Here is a 24,447-nt window from a genome sequence, read left to right as displayed (position 1 = left end):
CAGCAGGACTCGGGTCTGACTCATAATCCTCAGGGACATCCCACGGTCATGGACAGTAGGACTCAGGTCTGACTCAATCCTCAGGGACATCCCACGGTCATGGACAGCAGGACTCGGGTCTAGATCATGATCCTCAGAGACTCAGTCCCAAATGCCATGATCCTAAATGTTGAAAGATCAAAGTTCCTAAGACCAACACCCTTAAAGTCCAAATACCTTAAGTCTAAAATTCCTGATTGCAAACTCCCCCAAACCATGATTGAAGACAGATGCATCACACGAGCTAGAACTAAGACCTTGCTACTGTCTTCATTTGGAAATGCCATGTGGTTTAAGGAGGTGCATACGGGTGCCAAGTTGACAAGGAGTAGATGTGTGGACTTGACTAGATCAAGGAATCCCTAGAAACCTGGTGAAGCATTATCCTGGATGTTTCCAGAAGAGATTACCATGTGAATCTGAGTGGATGAGTTAGGCAGACCTGCCTTCTATGTTGGCAGCACTGTCCAGCCAGGCACCCAGAGAGCAAGGTCAGAAAGTGAATGGGCCTCTATGAGAGCAGGTGACTGTTCTGTGCTCTGCAATGTCAGAACTCCAGGCTGTGGCCGTCAAACACCAGAACTTAGTCAGCAGCTCCAGCTCACAAGGTTCCCTGCCCCAGACTGAGAGGACACCTGGGCATCCCCACTCCTCCACATAAAAACATTGAAACTCCCCCAGTAAATGAAGAGATGTCCTTTTTGTACATCTGCACTTGTGAAAGACAAAATTTCTCAGGCTTTTTGGCATATGTGGTGGAGACCCACTGCCAATTTTGACAGCCCTTGCCAGAGACTCGGTGTGTCTGCCGTGGGGTTTCAGATGCCTGCGGTCAGAGGCTGCGAGCACAGACCCCTGCAGTGATGTGCGCCTGCATGCCTCCCTTTCTCAGCCCATCTCTCTGTGCAGATGGTCTGTCTGCTCACAACGGTCAAGCCTAGGCAGCTGTCGCCAGTGTTCCTGCTTCTGCCGCAAAAATACATGTGTCATTGTTGCTGGTTAACCATGTAAAGTGGTGTGAAGTGTTCTGTCTCATTTCTATGCTTCTCAAAAAAATCTTCCTTTAAACATGTAAACAAATAAATAGATTTTAAAGAATTTTTAAATCATAATCCCCCACAATTATACTTTCAGGATTTTGATCTTTCAGGATTTCAGCATTGCCCACGTGTCTTCCAGGACTGGGAATGGCACCCAAACACTTCCATGTTGTAAAGGTATCGGTTCTTCCCTACCTGACCTATAGACTCAATGTACTCCCAGCCAAAATCCCAGAAAATTATTTTCTAGATATGGACAACCTTATTCTAAAGTTTATATGTAGGGCAAAAGACCCATAATAGGCAACATAATATTGAAGGAAAAGACCAGAGTTGGTGCACTGACACGACTCAGTTTCAAGACCTACCACAACGTGACCAGAACAGTGTGGTGTTGGTGAAAATGAGCAGACAGATCCAGGGGCAAGAAAGAAAGCCCAGAAACAGACCCAGATGCACATAGTCAACTGTCTTTGACAAAAAGGCAAAGACAATACAATGGAGAAAAGATGGCCTTTCCCACAAATGGTGCGAAACAACTGGATATTCTCATGTTCAAAAAGAAAGTGAACCTAGACACAGGCCTTACACCCTTCACAAAAATTAACTCTCAATGGCTCACAGACCTAATTGTAATTTAATAACTATTAAAACTCCTTGAAGATAACATAGGGAAAAAATCTAAACCTTGGATTTGGTGAAGCCTTTTAAAATATCACATCAAAGGTATGATCCATTAATAAAATAATTGCTAAGCTGGACTTTATTAAAATTAAAAATGTCTATTCTAGAAAAGACCCTGTCACAAGAGTGAAGAGACAAGCCATAGACTGGGAGAAACATTCACGAAAGATATTATCTGATAAAGGACTGAAGTCCATAATATACACAACATTTCAAAATAACAATAAGAAAACAAATGGCCTAAATAAAACATGGCCAAGACCACAGCAGACACCTCACCAAGTAAGATAAACAGATGGAAAATAAGCACATGACATATGAAAAGATGTTCCATGTCATATGACACCAGGGAAATGCAAGCTACAACAGCAGTGAGACGCCACCAGGCAGCTGTCAGAGCACCTAGTCAGGGCACAGACACGGCCAGCACTGCTAAGGGCACGAGTGACAGAAATGCTCGCTGTGGGGGTGGGGGGCACAACAGTGTATGACCACTTCCATTCCTTACAGAACTAAATGTGCTCTTGCTACAATAATCCAACAATTATGCTTTTTGATATTTACCAAAAGGAGCTAAAACCTTTATTTACACAAATCTGCACAGAGATGTTACAGCAGCTTCATTCATAATTGACAGTACTTAGAAACAAACTAGATGTTCCACTGTAGGTGAAAAGATAGATAACATAAACTGTGGTACGTCCATTCAATGCTGAAAAGACATGAGCTACAAAGAGTTGCAAAGAGACCTGAAATACTATCACAAAGTGAAGGCACCACTGAAGGGGCCACACACTGTGTGTTCCCAGCTCTCGGACTCAGCAAGAGGCAAAACCACAGAGACACAACCAGGGCTGCGGGTGTGGCGGGGAGCTCCAGAAGTTGGACAGGTAAGCTCTGCACTCCATCCCACAGCACTGCTCTTCCCAGCATCCTTTCCATTACCCCACCTTACACAGTCTTACTTGCAACTCTGTTTAAAGCTTCCTGTAAAAAAGACAAGTCGTAAATAATGAAAGAAAAAAGGAACAAAATCTCTTCTCTAAGATTTGCCAGATAGACTTTTGCATTTGCATCAAGTCAGTAGCCTGACCCATCTGCCCCTCGCCCAGCCCCCTCACCTCTGCCCGAGGACTGACCCTCCAGAGGGTGTGTGGGCCTGCCCCAGAGGGTGTCTTCCAATCTGGTCACACAGAGGCTTCCTCACTGGGGCTCCCCCTTCCTGTTTGGGCACAGCTGCTTGTTGGGTATTAAGAATGGCTATCTAGACAAATCTATGAAAATACAAGCCCCAGAAATTTGGCAAAAAAAACCCCAGAAGAGCAGGCACAGCACAGAAGCCCTCTGGACCTGCCCAAGGTCCTCCTGCTCCTTTAGGGATGGGGCTAGATTCTGTGGAGAGGCTGTTGGCACCCGGCATCGTCACATGGGCTTCTGTCTCCATGGACACAGTCTATCTGTCTGATGCCCACAAGGGGTCCTGGGAGGAGGCCATACCAAATGATGTTAGTTTTCTAGGGAGTGGTGTGGAAAGCAGCCTGGCTGGGCTGCTCACAGCTGAGCACCCACAGTGCTGCATGCTGGGTTTGGGGCAGCCTGGCTGAGCTTCACAGAGGGATGCTGGTTTCTCTCCTCCTTCCTTGTCACTGGACACTGCAGGGAGAGAAACCCTTTTCCTTCCCAACTCGGCTGATGCTGCACTGGGCACCTCTCAGAACCCCCAGCACTGGGGCATCTCCTTTTGGCCTCCCTGATCACACTGTCCCTGCAGAGCTTCCCTGACCTGCTCAGGTCTCTGTGAGGCTCAGCATCAGCTGGGCATAGGTGCAGAGAAATCTGGAAGCCTAGAGGTGAGGACCCTTTATCCACCAAAGCCCAGGAGAGCAACACAGTAAACTAAACCTGATTTCTTTTTTTATCATCCTGGGTAGGGTGTCACAGCATCACAGCTCACAGCAACCTCAAACTCCTGGGCTCAAGTGATCCTCCTGCCTCAGCCTCTCTGGTAGCTGGGACTACAGGTGCCTGGCACAACACCCAGCTAATTTTTCTATTTTTAGTAGAGGCAGGGTCTCATTCTTGCTCAGGCTGGCCTTGAACTCCTGAGCTCAAGCAATCTGCCCATCTCAGCTTCCCAGAGTGCTATGGTTACAGGTGTGAGCCACTGTACCCCACCTAAATTTGACTTTAGACAGTGGGCCCTTAAGGAGCTCCAACGTTCTCTTAATTCACCTAAATTCTTGGTCAGGTACCACTGTTTAACCTCTTGAGACTCAGTTTCCTAATGAGGAAGTGAAGCTGCTAATAACACTGTCATTTAAGGAGGGCACACCTGTAATCCCTGGGAGGCTGAAACAGGCAGATCACTTGAGCTCAGGAGGTCAAGACCACCCTGAGCAAGAGCGAGACTCTGTCTCTACTAAAAATCGAAAATCTAGCCAGGCCTTGTTTTGGGTATCTATAGTCCCAGCTACTCAGAAGGCTGAGGCAAGAGGATCACTTGAACCCATGAGTTTGAGGTTGCTGTGAGCTAGGCTGGCACAATGGCACTCTAGCCTGGGTGACAGAGTTTCACTCTGTCTCAAAAGAAAAAAGAGAGAGAGAAAGAAAAGAGGAAAGAAAGAAAGAGAAGCAACTGGGTTGCTTACATGGAAGAATTCATTCACCTAGCAAATCCTGTGCCAGGCACCTGTGGGCCTTTCAGACACAAATGGTGAAGAGAGAGGCCCAGTCTGCTGTCCTCACTACCACAAAATCACACAAATGTGCAACCACAGGCTGTTCTTGAGGTGAGGATGGTGTTCTGTCCTGTGGGTGGGTGGGGAGGGACCTGAGCTATCTGTGGGACCAAGGTCTGCCAGACCGGCTGAACAGAGACACAGCCACACTCCCTACACCTCCTCCAGGGAGCACAGAGGCCCCTCTGGAGCCTTCTTGCTAAACACTGAACACAAGTGACCACAGCTCTGGGCCCAGCTGCTCCTCACAGGAGATACAGAGCAGAGACCCAGTTAACACCTCTGGATACAACCAGCATCACACGGCAAGTGGAAAACTCCACAAGACAAATTATCTTAGTTTGAGGATGGAGAAACCTCCGATGTTCAAAGGAGAAGCATAGACCCATCCACTTGCATAGACCCACACCACATTTTGTTCATTCACAAAACAAATGATCTTGGTTTGAGGATGGAGAAACCTCCAGTGTTCAAAGGGGAAGTACAGATCCACCCAACCATCTGTGGATCCTGCTTCAGAAGAACCAACTATGGAAAAATACCTGACACCTGGGAAATCTGAGCCTTGACTAGGTGCTTGGTAAAATCGGAACAACACTATGAAGCTTTAGGTGTGATAAAACAACTGCAGTTATGTCTGTACGTAGGAAAAGAGCCCCTTTCAGTAAGTAATATGATTCGGAAACACAAATATATGACATCTCCCCAAGCCTGGATTTGCTTTAAAGGTATGAGGGGAGGAGGGAACAGTACTGGCACAGAAGCCACAGGACAGCAAGTGAGTTGCTGTGCCCTGAGTCACCGTGCACTGTCTCTGGGTGACACACCAGATACCGTGGTACAATTCTCCCCAGCACTGTATCTAGTGTTTGATGCCTCACACGGCACTTTCTAAGGCACCGTGTAGTCAGGAAGACGTCTTTATAGAATGATAATCAGGAGCACAGCAGCACAGGAAAGGTGCCAAGGTGACGTAAGTAGCAGGGTCTCAGGGTACCGGAAGAGCATGTACCCTACACACCTATACCTCAGGTGTAAAGAGCGGTGGGAGGGTGCCAAGGAATGGGGAGCTGATTCCGAGGTGTATAGCTCACCCTGCCTATGCACCAGCTCCCCAGATGGACGTGATGGTCACCTCCTCCAATTCCCAGGAACTGGCACAGACACCAAACTGGAAGTTCTAAGTTGTGGGTGACAGGGTGGGAGATAGAACAGGGCTGGGAGAGAAGAAGAGGAAGGCAGAAGTGGTGGGCAGACGGGGCTGGCCCAGGGAGCATGAGCCGCTGCAGGGACCTAGGGCTGGGCTGGGGCCTAGGGGCTGGGGACAGCAGTAATAGTGTGGAGGAGGCTGCAGGGGTGGCCGGGGCTCCTCAGGGGAGCACAGGGTTTGACCCAGGAGAAGTAGCCTGGATAGGAAACCACCCAGGAAAGGAAGGCTCCTCAACCCACCAGAACACAGCCCCTCTCTGGTGGGTTTTACGTGCAAATGATTCTCAGCCAAGGGTGTAATCTGTTTCCTCCTAGGCCTTTTCCCCAAAACAGGAATGAGGGGATGTCACCAGTAGCTTCTATGTCCCTCCCTCTGTCACCATCCATTCCTTCCATTCACAAACTGCCGTAAGGGACAGAGCACAGAAAGCAGGCCTATCGGGGCCCCTCCTAACAAGTTGTACTTGGCCAACAGAGAGGGCCGATGCTAAGGGAGGGTCAGCCAGGGACCGTAACCATCATCTGCGGCTCCTAGACTCTGTGCTTTTCTCAAGGCAGAGCCATAGTTTATCAGGATCCTCCTACTGGAGGCTCCACAGAACACAAGCAGATTAGCATCATCTGTGTATCAAGCTCAGGAAACAGCGAGCCCGCACCTGCCCCAGCTGACCCTGGCCTGGTCACCACTCATGGGAAGATGCTAACAGCTGTGGAGCCATCACGCCAGCCTGGGACCACACCACATACCCACTGTGCCAGAGTGGCAGGGAATCCCGGTGGGGATGAGTGTGAGGCAGCCACAGGTTTGGCCACGGGAGGTGAGGCCTGTGGGGAAGGACAGTGGATGCCTGACTATAAGTGTTGTTGGTCTATTTTCCCACATAATTTTGGTAGCTCTGGCTGTGGGCCAGGCCTGGCCTCAACCCTTGTTCCTCACCTAAATCACACAACCTCACTCCTGCTATAGATCCTAAGGGAAGCACACCGCAAAGACCCTCACAAAAACCAGGATTGCTTTTCTGAGCTTCTCTACTAGTAAACTCTTAATTATAGTGATGAATGTCTATGGCATAACTTCCATCTCAGTTTGAAAGCTGTTTGAGGACAGGGCCATGTCTGAGTCATTATTTCCCCATAGAACACTGTTCAGAGTGAGGCATGGGACACCAGTAGCAAGCAGTGTGGTGGCACTGATAGCGGTGACACTACTGCTGGTGGAGGGATGATGATGATGGAGATGTAGTTGTTGATGGGGATGAAGAGGGTGGTGGTGAGGAGCACACATGGCGGGAGCCAAGGAGAACCTTCTCAGGCAGCAGGGCGTCAGGGGGCTGACTCACCTTCACCAGTGCCAGGCTTCTCTTTGGGGTCTCCTGGAGGCAGAGGCCACTTCTGGGAGGTGGCTAGGGCCGAGAGGGGCCTGGGCACTTGTGGGGGCACATGCAGGAAGTGCTGTGGCCCCAGGTCACCCTCCCTAGAGGACGCAGGCAGCCTCTGAGCAGCGTAGGCACCAAGGGCCGCCACCAGATGATGTGTGTCCATGCCTCCATCCACCTTGGGGCTGAGCTCATCAAGCTGGGCCTGGCTGAAGGTCTGCAGCTGGAGGCCCTCGGGGAGCTGGGCCTGGGGCCCTGGAGGATAGGTCAGTGCAGAGGTGCGGGCCATGTAGGTCAGGATGCTCTCGGGGAGGGAGTCGGCACCCTGGGAGACAGAGAACAAACAACACAGAGCAGCAGTTGCCTCTCCATGGTCGGCCACAGGGCTGCAGCACCCTCAGCACAGGCACTGAAATGCCAGGTAGACTGGGCTCATGTCCTGACTCTGCTGAACAGCCACCACCTCACTCCTTAGTTCAGGGCTTTTCAACCTTTTTTATCTCACAGCACACTTAAACCTATAAACTGCCATGGCACACTTAAATAACATTGAACAACAACAAAAAAAAAAAAGAGTAAAAAGAAATAATATACTTACTGTGCTTTGAAAATAATTTAATTAATGATCTTTAAAAATTTTTCACAGCCTAAGATCATCTCACGGCATACCAGTTGAAAATCACTGCCATAGCTGCTTCTTTTTATTTTTATTAAATCATAGCTATGTACATTAATGCATTTATGGGGTACAATATGCTGGTTTTATATAGCTACTTAAATAACAGCTTTATTAAGGTAATACACGCCATGAAATTCACCCATTTTAGTGGTTTTTAGTATGTTCAAAGAGTTATGCAGACCACCACTATTTAATTCCAGAACATTTTCCTCACCCCAAGAATCTCTGTAGCTTCCCACCCTCCCAGCCCTGGAAACACCAGTTGACTTTCCATCTTTATGGGTCTGCCTATTTGGGAAATTTCATTAAACAGAGTCTAATTTCATGGGCCTTCTGCCTCTGGCTCGTTTCACAGAGCTCAGTGTCCCCAAGATGCATCCACGTGGCAGCAGGGGTAAGGACTCCCGCCCTCTGGGCTGAATGGTGCCCCATCGCATGTTCACACCACATTTTGTTCAGTCACTGATCAGCTGGCAGGCATTTGGGTTGTTCCCATTTGGGGCTGTTTTGAATAGTGCTGCTCTGAGCAGTCACGTGGGAGTCTCGGGGTAGATGCACCTCAGCTCTCCCAGGGCGCATGCTGCTGGGTAACTGGTGAGGTCACAGTGACCGGTGTGAGGCTGCTAACTGCACGGTGCTGGCTTTCACAGCCCACCGGTAACAGATGAGGATTCCAACTCGTCCACACCCTTGCCCAGACTTAGTATTTTTCACCCTTTTTTGTCATGGTCATCCTAGTGGTTGAGAAGTGACGTGCTCCATGGTTTTTCACTCCCTGATGGCCAACGGTGCTGAGTGTCTCACACACGGCTGCCATCCCCTCCCTGCACTGGCGTTTGTCATAACCTAATGTGCATGGCCCCCCTGCTGCATCTGCTCTTCAGCCACCTTCCTGGAGGCTCCAGGTCGTCTTTAGTTCACTCCAGCTCCTTTTCTGACTATCTGAGACTTTTTATATGCCACTGTTTTAACTGCCGTGTGGTGCACAGGGACCTTGCCAGGGCTCTGGCTTGATGACACCCCAATGTCACGTGCTGATCCAAGTCCTAGATGACACGGTCTTCCATGGAGCTTTCCCTGTTTACCCCTCACGTATGTCTTGAGTGTTCCCAGGAACACATGTTTTCCTCACCATTTGTTTCTGCCATGAGATAAATGCAGGCCCAGATGCTGTCCTACCTCCAGGACAGTGGTAAAATTATTAAAACTCACAATGTTCTACCTCTGACTTTGGCTCCTTCAGAATTTCCTGAATAACAACAGTGATTTCCAACTTTGAGGCCTTCACAGAGGCTGAGGAACCTGCAGGCACTGTTGGACAGTGTGGGCCAGGCCTGTGGACCTGGATTTTTAAAATTTTGCCCATCCACATCCTACACCTGCGCTTCTGTGGGACACGTGACCCATGTCCAGTGTGTGGGGTGCCCACCATGGCTCTGGGTGAGGTGTGAAGCTTCACTGAATAAAGAAAGTGGTACAGACCCCTAAGTCTGGCCATTTCCAAAAGTACATGGATACTGGGTAGCAAGCAGGAAGCCAGGGAACAGGTTGATGTGGGTTCTAATACGTTCTCACGCATGAACTTGGGAAAAATCACTGAACCTTTTGAGATGCAATTTTCTTCTGTCAAAGAAAGAAAGTGGATGTTAACTCTAAAGTTTTTTTAATATTATCTCTAACATGATATGACTTTAGCTATTATCTAAATCATTTAACTTTGTCCTAGGACTAGCTAAAATCAACTGTTCTTCCATTACAAAATAGAAAGTAAGCTGGAGGTGAGGAGAGGGTGGGTAAGAAAATGCTGCCACACAAACAGCCCTCCAGCAATTTCCCACAAATTGGGTGTAAATGTCAATCTTAACTCAGCCTGCACTTCCTCTCAGAAGGGCTGTCTCTGAACACCTGGCCAGGCCGCCACGCCGGGGGTTGGGACCCACGTCCAAATGCCTCATTAAGGTGCCACAAGCATCTCTGCTTTCTGCCGCGGTGCATCCCGACCCAGCACTTCCTCTCAAAGGGCCTTCAATTAAGACTGAGCCGAGGAGCTGCGGGTACAGGACACACCGGCCCAACACGACACATCACAAATCACAGCAGAACATGATTTGTGCAGGTGACAAAAATAGATTGTTTATGCTCTGAATCAAATTAAGGTGAAGAGGAAAAAGAATATTTCAGTAGTTAGCACAAGCAGAGAAATAGCAGGGACCATTAGCTTTCACCAGTCACCTTAGGGGTTCATGAACAACCACGAATGCTGTGGTGTGTGTCCTCAAGGTGAGGTGGCCTTCCTGCAACCAAGAGGGCCTGGAAGTTGAAGATGAGCAGCGAGGAAAGTGGTCTCAAGGTGACTTGTTCTTTTGGGACTCCACGTCTACACACAGGTGGTGCTAGACTCTGGAGCCCACCTGCACTACAACAAGCTTAGTGGTCTCTGCTTTGGTGAGTTCTGTGACCTGCAGGTCATCTGAAAGTAGGTGTGGTAACATCAGTGCCAGCACAGCAGTGTAACAGCTGCTGCTGATACCTGAACTGTTGTTTGTCTTGGTTCTTACACTTTCAGTTCCTTAAAAGAAGTTAAGAATGCCATAGCTCAGTGAGGGTAAAGCTGTCCAACTCTGTTTTCTTTACTTTCAGCTCTGAGTTTAAAATTCTGTGACTCACTTTTACCCCTCACCCTACTTTAAAGATGTTTTAAGTCTCAATTAGACATGCCTGTGATGTGGGGTTTCCTGAGAGAATGCTGAGTAATTTTTAAGGCTGTAGCTCCCCAAATCTAGAAAGTAAGCAACCTAAAAGTATGAATATAGACCAATTTCCAACATGCAGTGTGGGCACTTCTGATACAGGAAGTGTTCAAGCTGTGAGTAAAAGAAATCTCAGGGCGTCCTGGGCATGGACCACTTTGCCTATGTGAAGCATTCGTGAACCACTGCCAAAGTTTGTTGAGAGTTAAGCTTAAGTCTCTTAAACTGAGATTTAGGCCTATTTCTTAACCCATTGCATTTCCATCCCCACCTCCACCATCATCCCCACCACCACCAGCAGTGTCACCGCTGTCAGCACCACCACACTGCTACTGGTGTCCCGTGCCTCGCTCTGGACTGTATTCTATGGGGGAAGTTTGACTCAGACATGGCCCTGTCCTCAAACAGCTCTCAAACTGAGATGGGAGTTGCACCATAGACCAGGTGTCCTCAAACTACTGCCCGCGGGCCACATGTGGCCTACCTGGGACATTTATTCCGCCCGCCAGGTGTTTTTGCCACCGCTGCCTATCCTGCTTAGCAGCTGATTCATCCCAGGGCCCACAGTCCGGCCCTCCAACGGTCTGAGGGACAGTGAATTGGCCCCCTGTTTAAAAATTTTGAGGACCCCTGCCATAGTCATTAATAACTTTAATTAAGAGGCTCAGAAAAGCAACCCTGGTTTTGGAAGAAAGTGATGAATGTCAGTGGGGGGAAACCAGAGCAGCTTCTGGAGCCAGCGCATACCCCCCATGTGCCACCTCCTGCTTCGGATCTGCAGCCTGCCAGTGAGAGAGGACGTGGTGCTCATGTTCCCAGCTTTCCTGGGGCTGAGCATCAGGCCTCCCTCCTTTGACATGCCTCCCCTGGAAGCCCACCCAATCCCAAACTGCACAATTATGTATTCAGATGACAGAATGGCCTAAGGTCCTGGGAGTCCCACATGCCAGGAGACACAGAGTGGATGAGACTTTTGTCTGTGCACTGGTCACAGGCTCATCAGATATTCTCTTGCACCAAGGATCCAAAACAAATTAGGAAACCCAAATTGGGACATCATTTGACCACATAACACACGTTTTCTCCGTTGGTCTCACAGCCTGAAGGCACCGTTGACAGGCTCACTAATCAGGACGCAGTTGCTGCCAGCTGACAAAACACAGCAGTGGGGCTGTCCACGGGCTTCCTAATGAGGCAGTCCACAGTGCCACGGGAGGCGGCCAGGCCTGGGAGCAGAGGCAGTGGTCTCAGGAGCTCTCCATCCCTGCTCATTAGGGTGGAGCTGAAGCCACTCCAGAGTGCCCTCCCATGCTCTGCCCACGAAGATGACTCTGGCGACTTGCTCATTCTCTCTGTGTGCCTGTTTCTCTTCTCTCTCTCTGCCTGTTTCCCTTCGTCTCTCTCTCTCTCTCTCTCTGTCTTCACATGGTGGAAAGTTTCAACAGGCAGTAGTAATTCAGGCCCACCCACAAGCAGGGGAAAGGGTGGGATCTCATTCTTGCTAATGGGCTGCCACCAGGACAGAAGCAGAGGAGTCCAGTGCTGGTGTTGGTGGTGTTGTCTCTGCCACCCAAGGGGAGACTTGGAGCCTCCAGTGAGGAAAATCAGCCGCATGGTTCTCATAAAGTCACAGCAACTATGAGACTGGAGAAGAGTTAAATTCTAATCCATAGGATCAACAAAGTATAGAGTATGAGGCACGGACATTAAGTTATGGAAATCAGCAAGTGATAATGCATTCTGCTTATTTGGGATTATTCTGAAGAGACAAATGACGCCTCAAGGCAGATGCTTCTGCTCCCACCCCACTCGCCCTGTCCCTTTGCCCCATCAGTCCTGCTACAGGAGACTCTGGTCTTCAGTATGGCCTTTCCCACAGCCGAGCCCGATAGCCTCATGCATGGCAGATGGAGAGTGTAGGGCATGATGACACCAGAGAGCTGCAGGGCCCCCACCTCTCTCCTCAGTCCACACGAGGCCTGGAGAGCAGGAGGACAAGAGTCTCACGTGTCTCAGGAGGACTGAGCATCAGACCAGGCAGCGTCTGACTTTAGGTGTTTTGATTATTTGTAAACCTCACAGAAGTAGCTCCATGGCACAGACACACATGCCCGCATTCTGCAGATGAGACCAGATAACTGGGAGGGAGGGGCAGAGCTGTGCTGGCAACTTCAGGCCACACCGCAGACAGTGCAGCTGGTGGAGATGGCGGAGCCTGTACCCACTGAGCTGGGAGAAGAGAACGTGGGTGCCCTGGTTTTTGGCTTTAACCAAAAATAAGGTAAAGCTGAGTAGGAATTCTGGTATTCTGATTTCAACTCTGCCACCATCTCAGGGTTTGAAAGTGAGTGTTTTACTCACCTTTCTCAGCCTCAGTTTCCTATTTGTAAAGTGACATGAATGGCCTCTAGGGAACTTCTTGTCCTGATATGATACAAGTCTGCAGAGAGTGCAGGAAGTCCTTAGGCAGTGACACTGTTGCTTGGTTTTCTGCATCCAACCAGTGACCTCTGAAACCATTTGGATGGAACTGAAGACCATCATTCTAAGCGAATTATCTCAAGAATACAGAAACAAACACCACACGTCTAATAAATGGAACTAACTGAGGGGCTCACACATGCACAGAGCAGAGGAAGTCACTGGAAATCAACTCGGGGAGTGGAGAGGCAAAACCCACCTAAGGGGTACAAGGGACGTTATCTGGGGGACAGACACCTATGGCTCTAAGCCTTACAGAAGAGCTCCACACAGCAAAAACATGTGTACCCTAATACTTAGAAATTTAAAAAAATGAATCCAGCTGGAAAAAGCAACTACTACCACCAGAGAACACCAAAGAGGTGTCTTACACATAGTGACATGAGAAGTTAAATAAAAAATAAAGAGAATACAAAGAACATCTTCTGCCCACACAGAACTCCACACTAAAGAGAAGCATGGTGAAAGCACGGTTCTCACAGGCTCGGCCCCTGCGTACTCAGTCTGCACACAGCCTTGTCTCAGCACGGCCCTGTGCCTCTACCCACCCTGCAGGAGAACCCAGGACAGGAGAAAGCAGCGAGGGACCAGAAAGAGGGGCTGGGGTAGAGACACTTTGGGGACCCTACTGCAAATAAGGATGGGGTCACACTTTGAGGTCCACACACAGTCCCTCTGTGCCTGCCACAGCTCAGACACAGAGCCCACCAGCTGTACAGGCGAGCAAACGAACAGTGAGTGAGCTGGTTTGCTCCGGAGCACCGGGGAGTTGGTGAGGACACAGGCTCCCAGAGGGCATAGTTGCCCAGCAGGAAGGTGTGGCCTGTCACTGAGAGTGTTCAGGAGTGGGAACATAAGTGCTGCCTGGCAGGGAAATGGGCGGCACACCTAGCAGCAGTGGCCAGCATGCAGTAACCCCAAACCCTGGGAGCAGCTCTGCCACCAGCACTCAGTTTCCCACCAGAGGCCAGTGGAAATGGCATGCGCAAGACCTTCTCTTCTGCTTTTAGTAAAATGAGCATCCTGCACGAGGCTCGTGGCAGGCTGTGGCTATGGTCTTCATGGCTCTGTGGTGTGCATGTGCTACTCCTGGGCATGACCAAGCAGAAGACAGGGAAGGCACTATGTCCCTGCAAAGTCTCAGGGACCCTCCTCAGAAACAGGGCTAGGAGGAGACCCATGTCTGGCCAGTTTCCAGTTTGGGATGGAGCCACCATAAGCCATCGGGCACCAGCACCCCTAGCACTGTCCTTCCTCTTGTCTACAGCACTGGCTAGGACCTCCTCTACAACATTGGAAAGAAGAAGTGAGAATATCCTGGTCCAATTCCACATTTTAAGTATAAAGCATTCAGTTCTTTACCATTCAGTATGATGGTAGATGCAGGTTTTTATCATGAATGGATGGTGAGTTCTGTCAAATGCTTTTTCTACATCTATTAAGACTGTCTTTGGTTTTTCTATTCTTGTTACTATACTAAGTTATACTGGTTGATTTTCAAATGTTTAAACCAACCTTGCTTGTTTAGGATAAATCTCCCCTGATTGTGACGTGTTATTCTTGTTATATACTGTTGGATTCTATTGGGTAAATTCGTTTAGAACTTTTGCTTCTGTATTTCTGAAGGATAGTATTCTATAGTTTTCTTTTAATATGTTTCTGTGTATGACTTTAACCCATAGAAATTTATTGAGATTTATTTTATGGCCTAGCATATGATCTACCTTGTGAAGTGTTCCATGTGCACTTAATAAGGATGTATACTTAGCACTTTTTAGGTGTTTTATCATTCTATGACCATGAATTAGGTCAGGCTAGTTAATGGTGGCATTCAAATATTCTATGTCCTTACTGATATTTTATCTATTCATTTAATCAGTTACTGAAAGAGGAGAGTGAGAGGAGAGTTTATACTACTAACAATTGTAGACTTTTATGTTTCTCCTTTTAGTGTTGTCAAATTATTGCTTTATGTATTTAAAACTCTAGGTTCAGAAAAGTATTTCTGTATCATCTTAAGGAATTAACTATGTAATTATCATAACTGTCTCTATCACAATTATAATATTAAATACCCTTTGTTTTGACATGCACATTGTCTAATATCAATATAGCAGCCACACCAGCTTTCTTATATTTAGTTTCCATAGTATATATTTTCTATCCTTTTTCTTCTAGCCCATATTTGTCTTTCTAGCCCATATTGTCTTTGTCCTTCATGTACAGGTAGAGCCCAGGTTATGGATGACCCAGATCATGGTGTCCCATTCTTACACATGGGCTCCCCTGGCTCCCCATTAGGGTAATCTAGAATTAAGTAATTACATCAATAATTTGGGAACTAGTTTCTTCTGCATATGCAAACAAACCTGCACGACACAGCAGAGCACTGACGGTGTTTCTACCCAGCGCTGTCTCATTGTCTCTATAGTCACTCACTCAGTGCCACTTTCCTGTGACGTTTTTTATACAACTTTGTCAGTTTGAATTTACCCTGATGACCACACCTCTAAATTGAATGTCCATGGCAAGTCCCAGTGAGCCTGCAGCACAGAGAGAGGTGGTGACAACGGAAATGAAAGTAGAAATAATTAACGGCTAGGAGAAAGGCTAGACACTATCATTCACTGGGAAAGCATTATGCTTCCCAGCTCAACTGTCAGGACATTTATGAATACAAAGGATAAAGTGAGAATGAGGGAACATGAGCAAGGCAGGGCTCAGCAAAAGCCTCAGTTATTACTAGCAGGATAGTGGATTTACTATTGAAATGGAGAAGTTATCATTGATTTGGTTAGATCAAACTGAGTGTAACATTCCTATTAGCCTAGCATTGCTATGACATTAGTGACTGTCAACCTTTAATATTCTTTTTTACATGTCTCCTCTCTATGTTAACACTTTGTAAGAGTTTTTATGTTCTGTTCAGATTAAAATAAAGACCACAAGAGTTTCTATAACTTATTGAAGTATAGGGATTTTTTTATTACAGTATTATACTGCATTATTATTACTTCATATGAACCATTACAGTATTGTTGCTACTATTACTATATATGTTCTGTTCATCAAGGATCTGAGTTACATACAAATCCTACCCAAAGATGTTCTCAGGAACATATCTCATCCATTACCCAGTGACCACCTGTACTTTGGTTTTATTAGAATGCAGTTCAAACTTATTTTTTGTTTTTGTCTAGTTTAAACATCTCTGCTTTTATATTTGGAAGATTTAGTCCTTTCATGTTTAATGTAATTATTGGCATGGGTGGGTTTAAGTTCCCTTCATCAGCAGGGCTTGTATCTGGGCTCCCGTGAGACACTGGGACCTCCATGTGCCTTGGAATTAGCTGCCAGTTCTCTGCAACAGCCAAGAGCTGACTTAAGAGCTGCTGCACACTTCCTCCCTCAGGCCCAACCTGGCTCTCTGCACCCTTTGCCCACCACACTGCCTTATCTGAGGTTATAGTACACTTAGTGAGGGCCTGGTACCCCTCGAAGGGCCCTCTCCTACCCCTCTCTCCCATGCCCAGAAAGCCCCATGCTCAGTGCCAGCCCACAGGGAAGAGCCTGGATGGGGACACTCACTCTGCACAGCCTCTCATATCACTGCCTTAATTCTTCTCTCCTCCTATGGCCAGGTTCCCCATACCTGTTCCAGTCTGTATGATCCTATGGGGTCCCCTTTCTGTCCCAATCTGGATAATTCTATAGCTGGGTCCCCCTTCTATCCCAGTCTGTACAAGAGGAGCTGTGGTCTCTTCTCCCTGGAGCCCATTCACTGCTCTCAGCCCTTCAGTTCCAGGGTCCGTATGCTCTCTGCTCCCACTGGGCTCTCATAGGCTGTGAGTCCCCAGCCCACCTGCTGTGCTCATGCTGCTGGTAGGAGTGGGGATGGTCTCGCCTTCTGCACCACAATCCATCTGACCTCAGCAGGTACCTTCTGGCTGTTCTCTAGCAGCCCTGCCTGGTCCCACCTGCCCATTAAAAGTCCCTTTAACTTTTAATGTTCCCTCCAATATAGGGAACATTATTGCTCTATTTCTGAACTGTATTTTCTGTTCATTTGTTTGTTTTGTGTCTCTTGGCAAGACTGGAAAATCTAAAGGGGAGGGACTAACTCTTGCTTTCTAATCCCAGCACCTAAGAACTTCTGGTACATTAAATGTTTCCAAAATAAATCAGCTAATTAATGGTATTACTAAGCAATCAATTAAAGGGAATTTATAGCGTCCTGGATAACAAACAAAGGGCTTTTAGGCAGCACTGCTGTAGTCAGTAAAACAAGAAGCCGGCCACCCCTGCAATGCAGAGCAGTAACACTGATCAATGAGAGCTCAGGTAGCATGTCAGAGCTTGGAGTTAGTAGGACTGATTTAAGAAGAGTAGTGTGACTTTATTCCCTATGGCTTCTTATGAAATAATCAGCATGTGAGCCTTGGCAGGTAGTAGTAAATTTAGAGTATTGCTCTCTCTTTGCTGGAGTTAGATTTTTGATAATAGATACATAGAAAACAATGATTTATAAAGTAATCCATTGGAAATTGGTTGCACCTTAAAAGATCAGCAGTCTATAAAGCTTAAATCTCCAATTAAAATATTTCATTAATCCACAGGGGATCAAAAATTGCTGCCTGAACCTCTGGCTGTCACAGAGCTTTGGTGACATCTGACTGTGCACTTCTCTACTTTGCTCATTTAGAGAGATGACTAAGGCTTTCTCCTCATTTAAACATTGAATAGAAGAAAAAATGGCTTCTGGGTTTTCATCCAGTTTTTAATATTGAGAAGCATCTGCCTTAACATAGAAGACAAAACACTTAAGCCAAATGCCACCAGATGCTCATTTTCTGACTGACTCTGGCCAGTGTTCAATGCTGCAGGGTGGGACAACTGCAGAACCGATCAGTCCAGACCAAGATACCCAGAGGGCAAAGACGACTCATCAGTAATCCTACCAGGGACAGGTGGCCCTCGTGTGGCCGTCCTCCTGGTGGGAGTTTTAAAGGTCACAGAGCCAGACCTAACACAGGTGGACCCTTCTGCTGATGCAATGCATGACGTGACCAGCACCAGGACCATTCCCCACTTCTATTTCTTGAATCAGAGAGCAGCAGAGACAGTGGAGGTGATGGGACCTGCATCCATGGAGTGGCACAGCCAGGTCTCCTACAGGAGCTCAGCCCCCACAGCCTAGCCCCAGCTCCTGAAGGAATGTTCTAGCACAGCAACGTCAGCACACATGCCCCCTGTATCAGGAAGGCTGCTCCAAAAGCCATCTAGTATTCATGCTCAGACACATGGAGCTAGAAGCACAACACACATAAGTCGGATGGAAGGACTCCACAGTCCTGCTGTCCATCAGGGTGACAAGGCTACAAGCCCCAGCCTGCCCTGCTGTGATGATTACCAGCAGTGAGAAGGCGTGTCTGCCTCCTGCAGGGGCCTGCCTTCTCATGGCCCCGAGGCCTTCCCTCAAAGCACCTGCGACATCCCCACGGGCTCATAACACAAATTGATGTCCCCCAAACTGAACATGGTTTATAACTCCTGGGCACCCACTGTTGGCTCGTCCTCAGGCTGTGCTGCCCACGGCAAGAGAGCAGCTGGTGGGGCCCCATCTGGTACCCCGGATCCTCATCTAGGAAGCAAACTGGATTAGAAGTTTGACCCTTTTGACAACGAGGGCTATTTTCATAGAATAACAAACAGAATAACAAAAGCTGAAGAAGGAACATGATGACAGCTTCAGAGCCAAACACGGTGGCTCCCTGGTGTGAAGCCAAGTGCTTTGTATGTGGATGCTTGGCCCAGGCCCATCTGAAGCACGGGCTGTGCTCAGGTCCATGCTCCTGAATTCTCCTATTTCTGTCTTGAAGGAGAGGGCACGTCGGATATAAGTAGATGAGCTCATCACCATTGAGTTAGTGGGAAGATGCTAAGTGGCTGCAGGGAAAAATGTCCACTGAGCTCCCTTCATTCTAACTGCTGAGCCTCAAGGACCTTCAGTGGCTCTCCCCTTCCTCAGCATAGCTGAGACCTCTGCGTGAGGTCACTCTGCTGGTCATTCACTTGCAATGCCAGGGGAATGATGTGGCATCTCCTTACAGGGGCCAGAGGGCCCATGGCTGTAGCAAAGGATGAGCCCAAAGCCTCACAGCCCTTTTCAGAGACACAAAAGTGACAGAGAAGGGGACAGGAACTGACCTCACATGGCACACACTGGAATTACCCATGCACAGACGGCTACGAGAAGCTGCTTTGCTGCTGTGCTGCATGTAGCCAATGGAGCCCGCATGTAGCCATTTGCTGCATGTAGCCAATGGAGCCAGTACCACTTAGCATTAGGCAGCCACTCGTGGGGTCCCTCAGCCTTGGGGTGAGACTGAGTATGTGTTACGAGTGTAAACACTTCCTGCAAGTCTCCTTGGGAGAGTTGGGCCCACTGAGAGTCCAGGACTGGCTTTCACACTCCTGACATAATTTTCATGTCATTTCTAATGATTATTCTATCAGTAAAAATCAGTATAGCGATTCTTAATTGAGCATGTCACAATGAGCCTGGCACATGTTTCCTTGTTTAATCCTCATGATGACATTGTGACCCCAATTTCCTGGTTGAGGACCTGGGGGAACAGAGGCGTTAAGCAATGTCCCTGGGCTGGGGGAGGGGGCTGCATTCAGAGCCAGGCCTGGATCCTAGAGGCCACCTGACCCTTCCTGACTCTCCAAGGAAAAAGTCCCATGAAACCAATCTTCCCACAACATCTAGCAAGGTGTCCCACCAGAGGTGCTCAGTCACCAACAGTTAATGAATAAAAACCTTAATGCTTTTAAAAACAGTGAGAAGTGTGCAAGGCTCATGGTGAGTGTCTCCGACGCAGGCTGCAGAAGGTACCACTCAGTGCAACCGATATCAGAGTGGAGGTGGCTACATGTGGTGCTGGGTCATCACTGAGCTCTCCCACCCTCTTCCGCAGGGCTTCAGAGCCCGGCCCCTCTATGAGGACTAAAGATCCCCACTCTCCATCGGGTCCCCTGATTTGATCCAGGGACCTGGCTACCTGCTTCCCTGCTCGGGAGAAACTCAGATGTGGCCAAGTCACTGCTGCAGGGGCCCCAGAGCAGCTGCTCAGTGTGATGACGCAGTCTAGACCCCCCCACCTCCTGCACACAGGCTGAGCCAGTGCCAAGACCCGCTCTGCAGCCGCAGGCTGTCACTACCATAAAGCCCGCTGCTCAAACATGAGGCTGATGCCAAGATGGGAGAAGGGGCTTCCCAGAGGGGCTCTCGAGGACAGCTGGATAACAGACCCACCATCCTCAGGCACTGGGTCCCAAGACACAGATGGGAACACACTCCGTCATCACCCAGGTAGGGGTGTAGCTGCTTCCTGAAAACACAGCCTCAGGTTCCAACACCTGGATGCCAGGAGCGATGTTCCATGAGGACCCAACTCACTCTGGGAAACCTCCAGGTGTGTCCTTGGAAGGAACTGACCTTCCTGGGCATATGGGCACTACCCAATTTACCAGCCTAGGGTTACCTTAAATAATTTCAATGGCTGATTACAGGAAACTAATCAAAATTTGGCTCAAATTGCTCCTACACATTTCTAGGGGCCATACCCTCTTCTGTTGAGAGCACAGTTTAAGAGTATGTGCAAAGGCCCCAGACGTGTTCGCCCCTCACCAACCCAACTGCAGTCCCAGAAAAATATATCATGCTTAAGTTCACATGAGAGACATGTGGCAGAACCAACCCAGACTTCAGGACTTTGCCTGAAGCTCCATCCTCCTGCTGCCGCGGGCCCTGGGATGCTTCTTCCAGCTGCTCCCCTTCTTTTTCCCAGACAGCTCCAGTTTAACAAGCTGTAAAAACTGTGTACCCCTTTCCATCTACAAAGTTCACTGAGATTTGTTTTATTAAAACATTCTTCTGAACGGCTTTAACCCCCTGAAGTGGCATATAATTAATTAGCCTCAGCCTGAGTGTCCTGCAGCTGAGACTGGCCAGATGGACATCATCCTGTCCACCCCATGCCTGCCATGGCAGCATCTGCGAGCTGGCCAGGGACACTTGCCTGGGGTGGGTCACCAAGAATGTGCTTTCCTGGGACACAGTGGCCACAGGAAAATAGGACAGCAGGGAACCCAGTGCCCACCTCATTCCAGCCAACTTCAGGCCCATTCTCCCTCACTTGGGCTCTAAGTGCCCATTGCTACTTTGGGTCTACTTCCTAAAGGGAGGGGTCAGCTCCCTTCTCCTGCCTGGGAGCTTCTTAGGGTTGCAACACCTTGAACCAACAAGGAACTCAGACTCCCCAGAGAGCCAGCCAGGAGGCTCCAGGGCAAATGGCCCTCACACAACACCTGGAAACATCCCCTCCATGAGGCCCGTCCCCACACTGCCTACTAGCCATGGACACAGGCGAAGAGCCCAGGCCAAGGTGTGTCCATAGCACCAGGAGGGCAGGAAGCAAACCCAGGTCACAAAGAGAGTTGCAAGCATCACCTCGTTGGGGGGGTTGCCATGCTCTGTCCTGAGGTGCGTGTTGGTGGCTGAGTCCCGGGACTGAGCCCCCAGGTATGGCAGGTAGCGCTGCAGGGCCCTGGCTAGGGCTGTGTCATCTCCCAGGCTACGCCTCCCTACCGAGCTGCCACTCAGCTTCCAGGCTCTGAAACACAAAAGGAAACCACAAGTCAGTAGAGGGTGAGCCTTGCAGACGGGTTGCCTCATACTGGTGACACCCAAGTCAGTAGAGGGTGAGCCCCATAGACGGGCTGCCTCATCCCGGGAACATGCATTAGGGACCCGCCTTGACTGCAGTGTGAATTCTCCACACCTGGCCTCAGGGCTCAGACAGGATGCAGGGGCTGAGGGTGTCTGCCTCACTGCTGTGGGACCCAGTGGGATGGACAACAGCTAACCTCAGGGACCAACCAGAGCATAGTAGCCCATGAACCACACCATCCTCACCATGAGCTCAGCAGGGGCAGAGCCAGAGGCAGCATCTCCTAGGGCTGGGGAGGTGGGACTCAGACCCTCCCCTAGTAAATCTGCACTGTTTACACCACTGCAGATGTTTACATAGTGTTTGTCACAGCAGCCGATGTTGACGCAGCGCTTGTGCCGTGTATGCACCAGATGTGTCAGGCAGAGAAGGCTGATGCCAGGACAGACTCAGGATATTGTGTGTCTGTGGTCACACACAGCCAGACATGGCTAACCAGCCACCCAGGGGAACAAGAAGAAAAGTGTGAACCTGGGGCAAAGATCCGAGGGTTGGGCAGGGCAGGTGTGACACTACGAATGACACGCAGTCACTGAGTGATCAACTCATATCCCAGCAGACATTCCCCACGGGCTGAGTGTAGCCTAGAGGAGGTGGCCAGGGAATAGGAGAGCCACATGGGCCTGGGGAATCAGACATCAGCATTGCCCCAGCCTGGGCAGCATCCTGGGTGGAGGTAAGGGGTCTGGCTTACTGCAAAGTTAGCACCTAACCCCAAGCAGACCAAGTGCCCAGAGAGAAGTGTGGCCTGAATGAGAAAAACAGGGTCTTCCCAGCCAACACTGGCCTTTGCATCCAAGCAGGTGCCTAGACAGGTGGAAGATGGGCACCTCCAGCAACAGGAAGACTCACCTGTTGACCAGGATTAAAACTATACACTTCTCACAAAGATGTGGTGGGGAGAGAGTTCATATGACTGGAAGTGCCAGCTGAAGAGCTTTGATTCTGAGATTTTCAGCTGTTCCTGCCTGGGAAGTGCCTTGCTTACGTCCACAGAAGCTGGGGTCTCAGCTACAGAGATGTGAGTCTGAGCCAGGCTGGGTCCTGCTGCCTACATCCTCAAGAGCATCCTCCCTGCACCTGCTCCCTTCTAAAATATCCCCAAACCCACATTACTGTCTAGTTTCTGCTGCAGTTGACGGTCTGGACACCCGCCCTCTGCCTCCTGAGCTAGGAAAGGTGGTGTCTGGGACGAGATCTGGCCGCTGGGCCTTCTCAAGGCTACTGTAGCCCCAGCCATGACAGGAGGAAAGCAGGGCTGGGGTGAGGCAGGGCTGGGGTGAGGCAGGACAGATGCTGTCTGGGGGCAACGCTGGGATTCCGTTAATGTCGATGTTCACTGGAGGTGTCTATGGCTCTATTTTACTTCTTTGTTGGCTCATTGGCTATAATTCTTCGTTTTGTAATTTCAGTGATGGCTTCAAAGTGTGTTCATGTCTAACTTACCACAGCTTGCCTTCCCACGACCTCACACCACTGACACACAAGGCCTCTGTCTATCCCTCCACCTCGGCACGGCTCTGCACACACTCTACCTACGCTGTGCTCTGAACCCCACAACACACCATTATTACTTTGTTTAACAAGGGATTTTAATGTGATTTAAATAACAAGGAAAATGGTGTCTATGGGCAATGCCTGTGGCTCAAAGGAGTGGGGCACCAGCCACGTATGCTGGAGGTGGTGGGTTCAAACCCAGCCCCAGCCAAAAACTGCAAAAAAAAAAAAAAAAAGGAAAGGAAATGGTGTCTATGGGTGCAGTGGCCACTCCCACGGTTCTTGTCCAGCATCCCACCCATTCTGCCGGGCCCTCGGCCCACATAGCCTGGCTGCAGGGGCATCTGCAGTGCCTGCACTTCTGAGAAGTGACAATCTCACCTGTGTGCTAACAGGGTATTTCCATGGGATGTGGAATTCTGGGGGGACTTATTCTACCTCTGGCATAGGGAACTGTCAGAACTAACCCTGCAGCCACTGTTCCGCCTCCCGCCTATGTGGTGCACACTTCTCTCCAGCTGCTCTTACCACCGTGTCCTCATCTCTGCTTTGAACAGATGAATTAAGATTTTGTCTTCACGTTTCTTTTCCTTACGGCTCAGTGAGCTGCTTGGACTTGTGAGTTTATCATTTTTATTATATTGAAACAATTTTGGTCACTATTTCTTCTAATATTTTGCCTATTTTTCTAATATTCCACTCCTTGGAACTCCAATTACACATACATTTGGCCTCTTGAAATTGTCCCATAGTTCACAAATAATTTTTTAATGATCTTTCTCTGTTTCCTATGGATAGTTCACTAATGTTTCCCACTATGGAGCCTGATTTGCTGTTCCTTACACCCACACCTTTTCCATAACTCCCAGTATGCGGTCGGGGTCACCCTGCATCTACCCGATGGTCTCATCTGGTGTGTGCTGTCTGTCATCCTGTGTCTACCCGATGGTCTCATCTGGGGTGTGTTATCTGTGTCATCCTGTGTCTACCCAATGGTCTCATCTGGGGTGAGTTATCTGGGTCACCCTGCATCTACCCAGTGGTCTCATCTGGAGTGTGCTGTCTCTGTCACCCTGTGTCTACCCGATGGTCTCATCTAGGGTGTGCTGTCTGGGTCACCCTGCATCTACCCGATGGTCTCATCTGGAGTGTGCTGTCT

General features: G+C 49.0%; 1 protein-coding gene across 1 annotated transcript in view; it reads right to left on the bottom strand.

Moving 5' to 3' along the window:
• PTPRN2 (protein tyrosine phosphatase, receptor type N2) overlaps window positions 1–24,447 on the bottom strand; it is a 648,263-nt gene that overhangs the window by 525,816 nt on the left and 98,000 nt on the right. The window contains exons 4-5 of the mRNA XM_012812959.1: window positions 21,512–21,674; window positions 7,051–7,411 (exon numbers count right to left, since the gene is read on the bottom strand). Of these exons, the coding sequence (XP_012668413.1) occupies window positions 7,051–7,411; window positions 21,512–21,674 (524 nt within the window). The remainder of the gene's footprint in view (window positions 1–7,050; window positions 7,412–21,511; window positions 21,675–24,447) is intronic.

This window comes from Otolemur garnettii, unplaced genomic scaffold, assembly GCF_000181295.1.
Source record: "Otolemur garnettii isolate 467f Iridium unplaced genomic scaffold, OtoGar3 scaffold00235, whole genome shotgun sequence".
NCBI lineage: Eukaryota > Metazoa > Chordata > Mammalia > Primates > Galagidae > Otolemur > Otolemur garnettii.
This window is presented reverse-complemented; position numbering and strand designations above follow the sequence as displayed.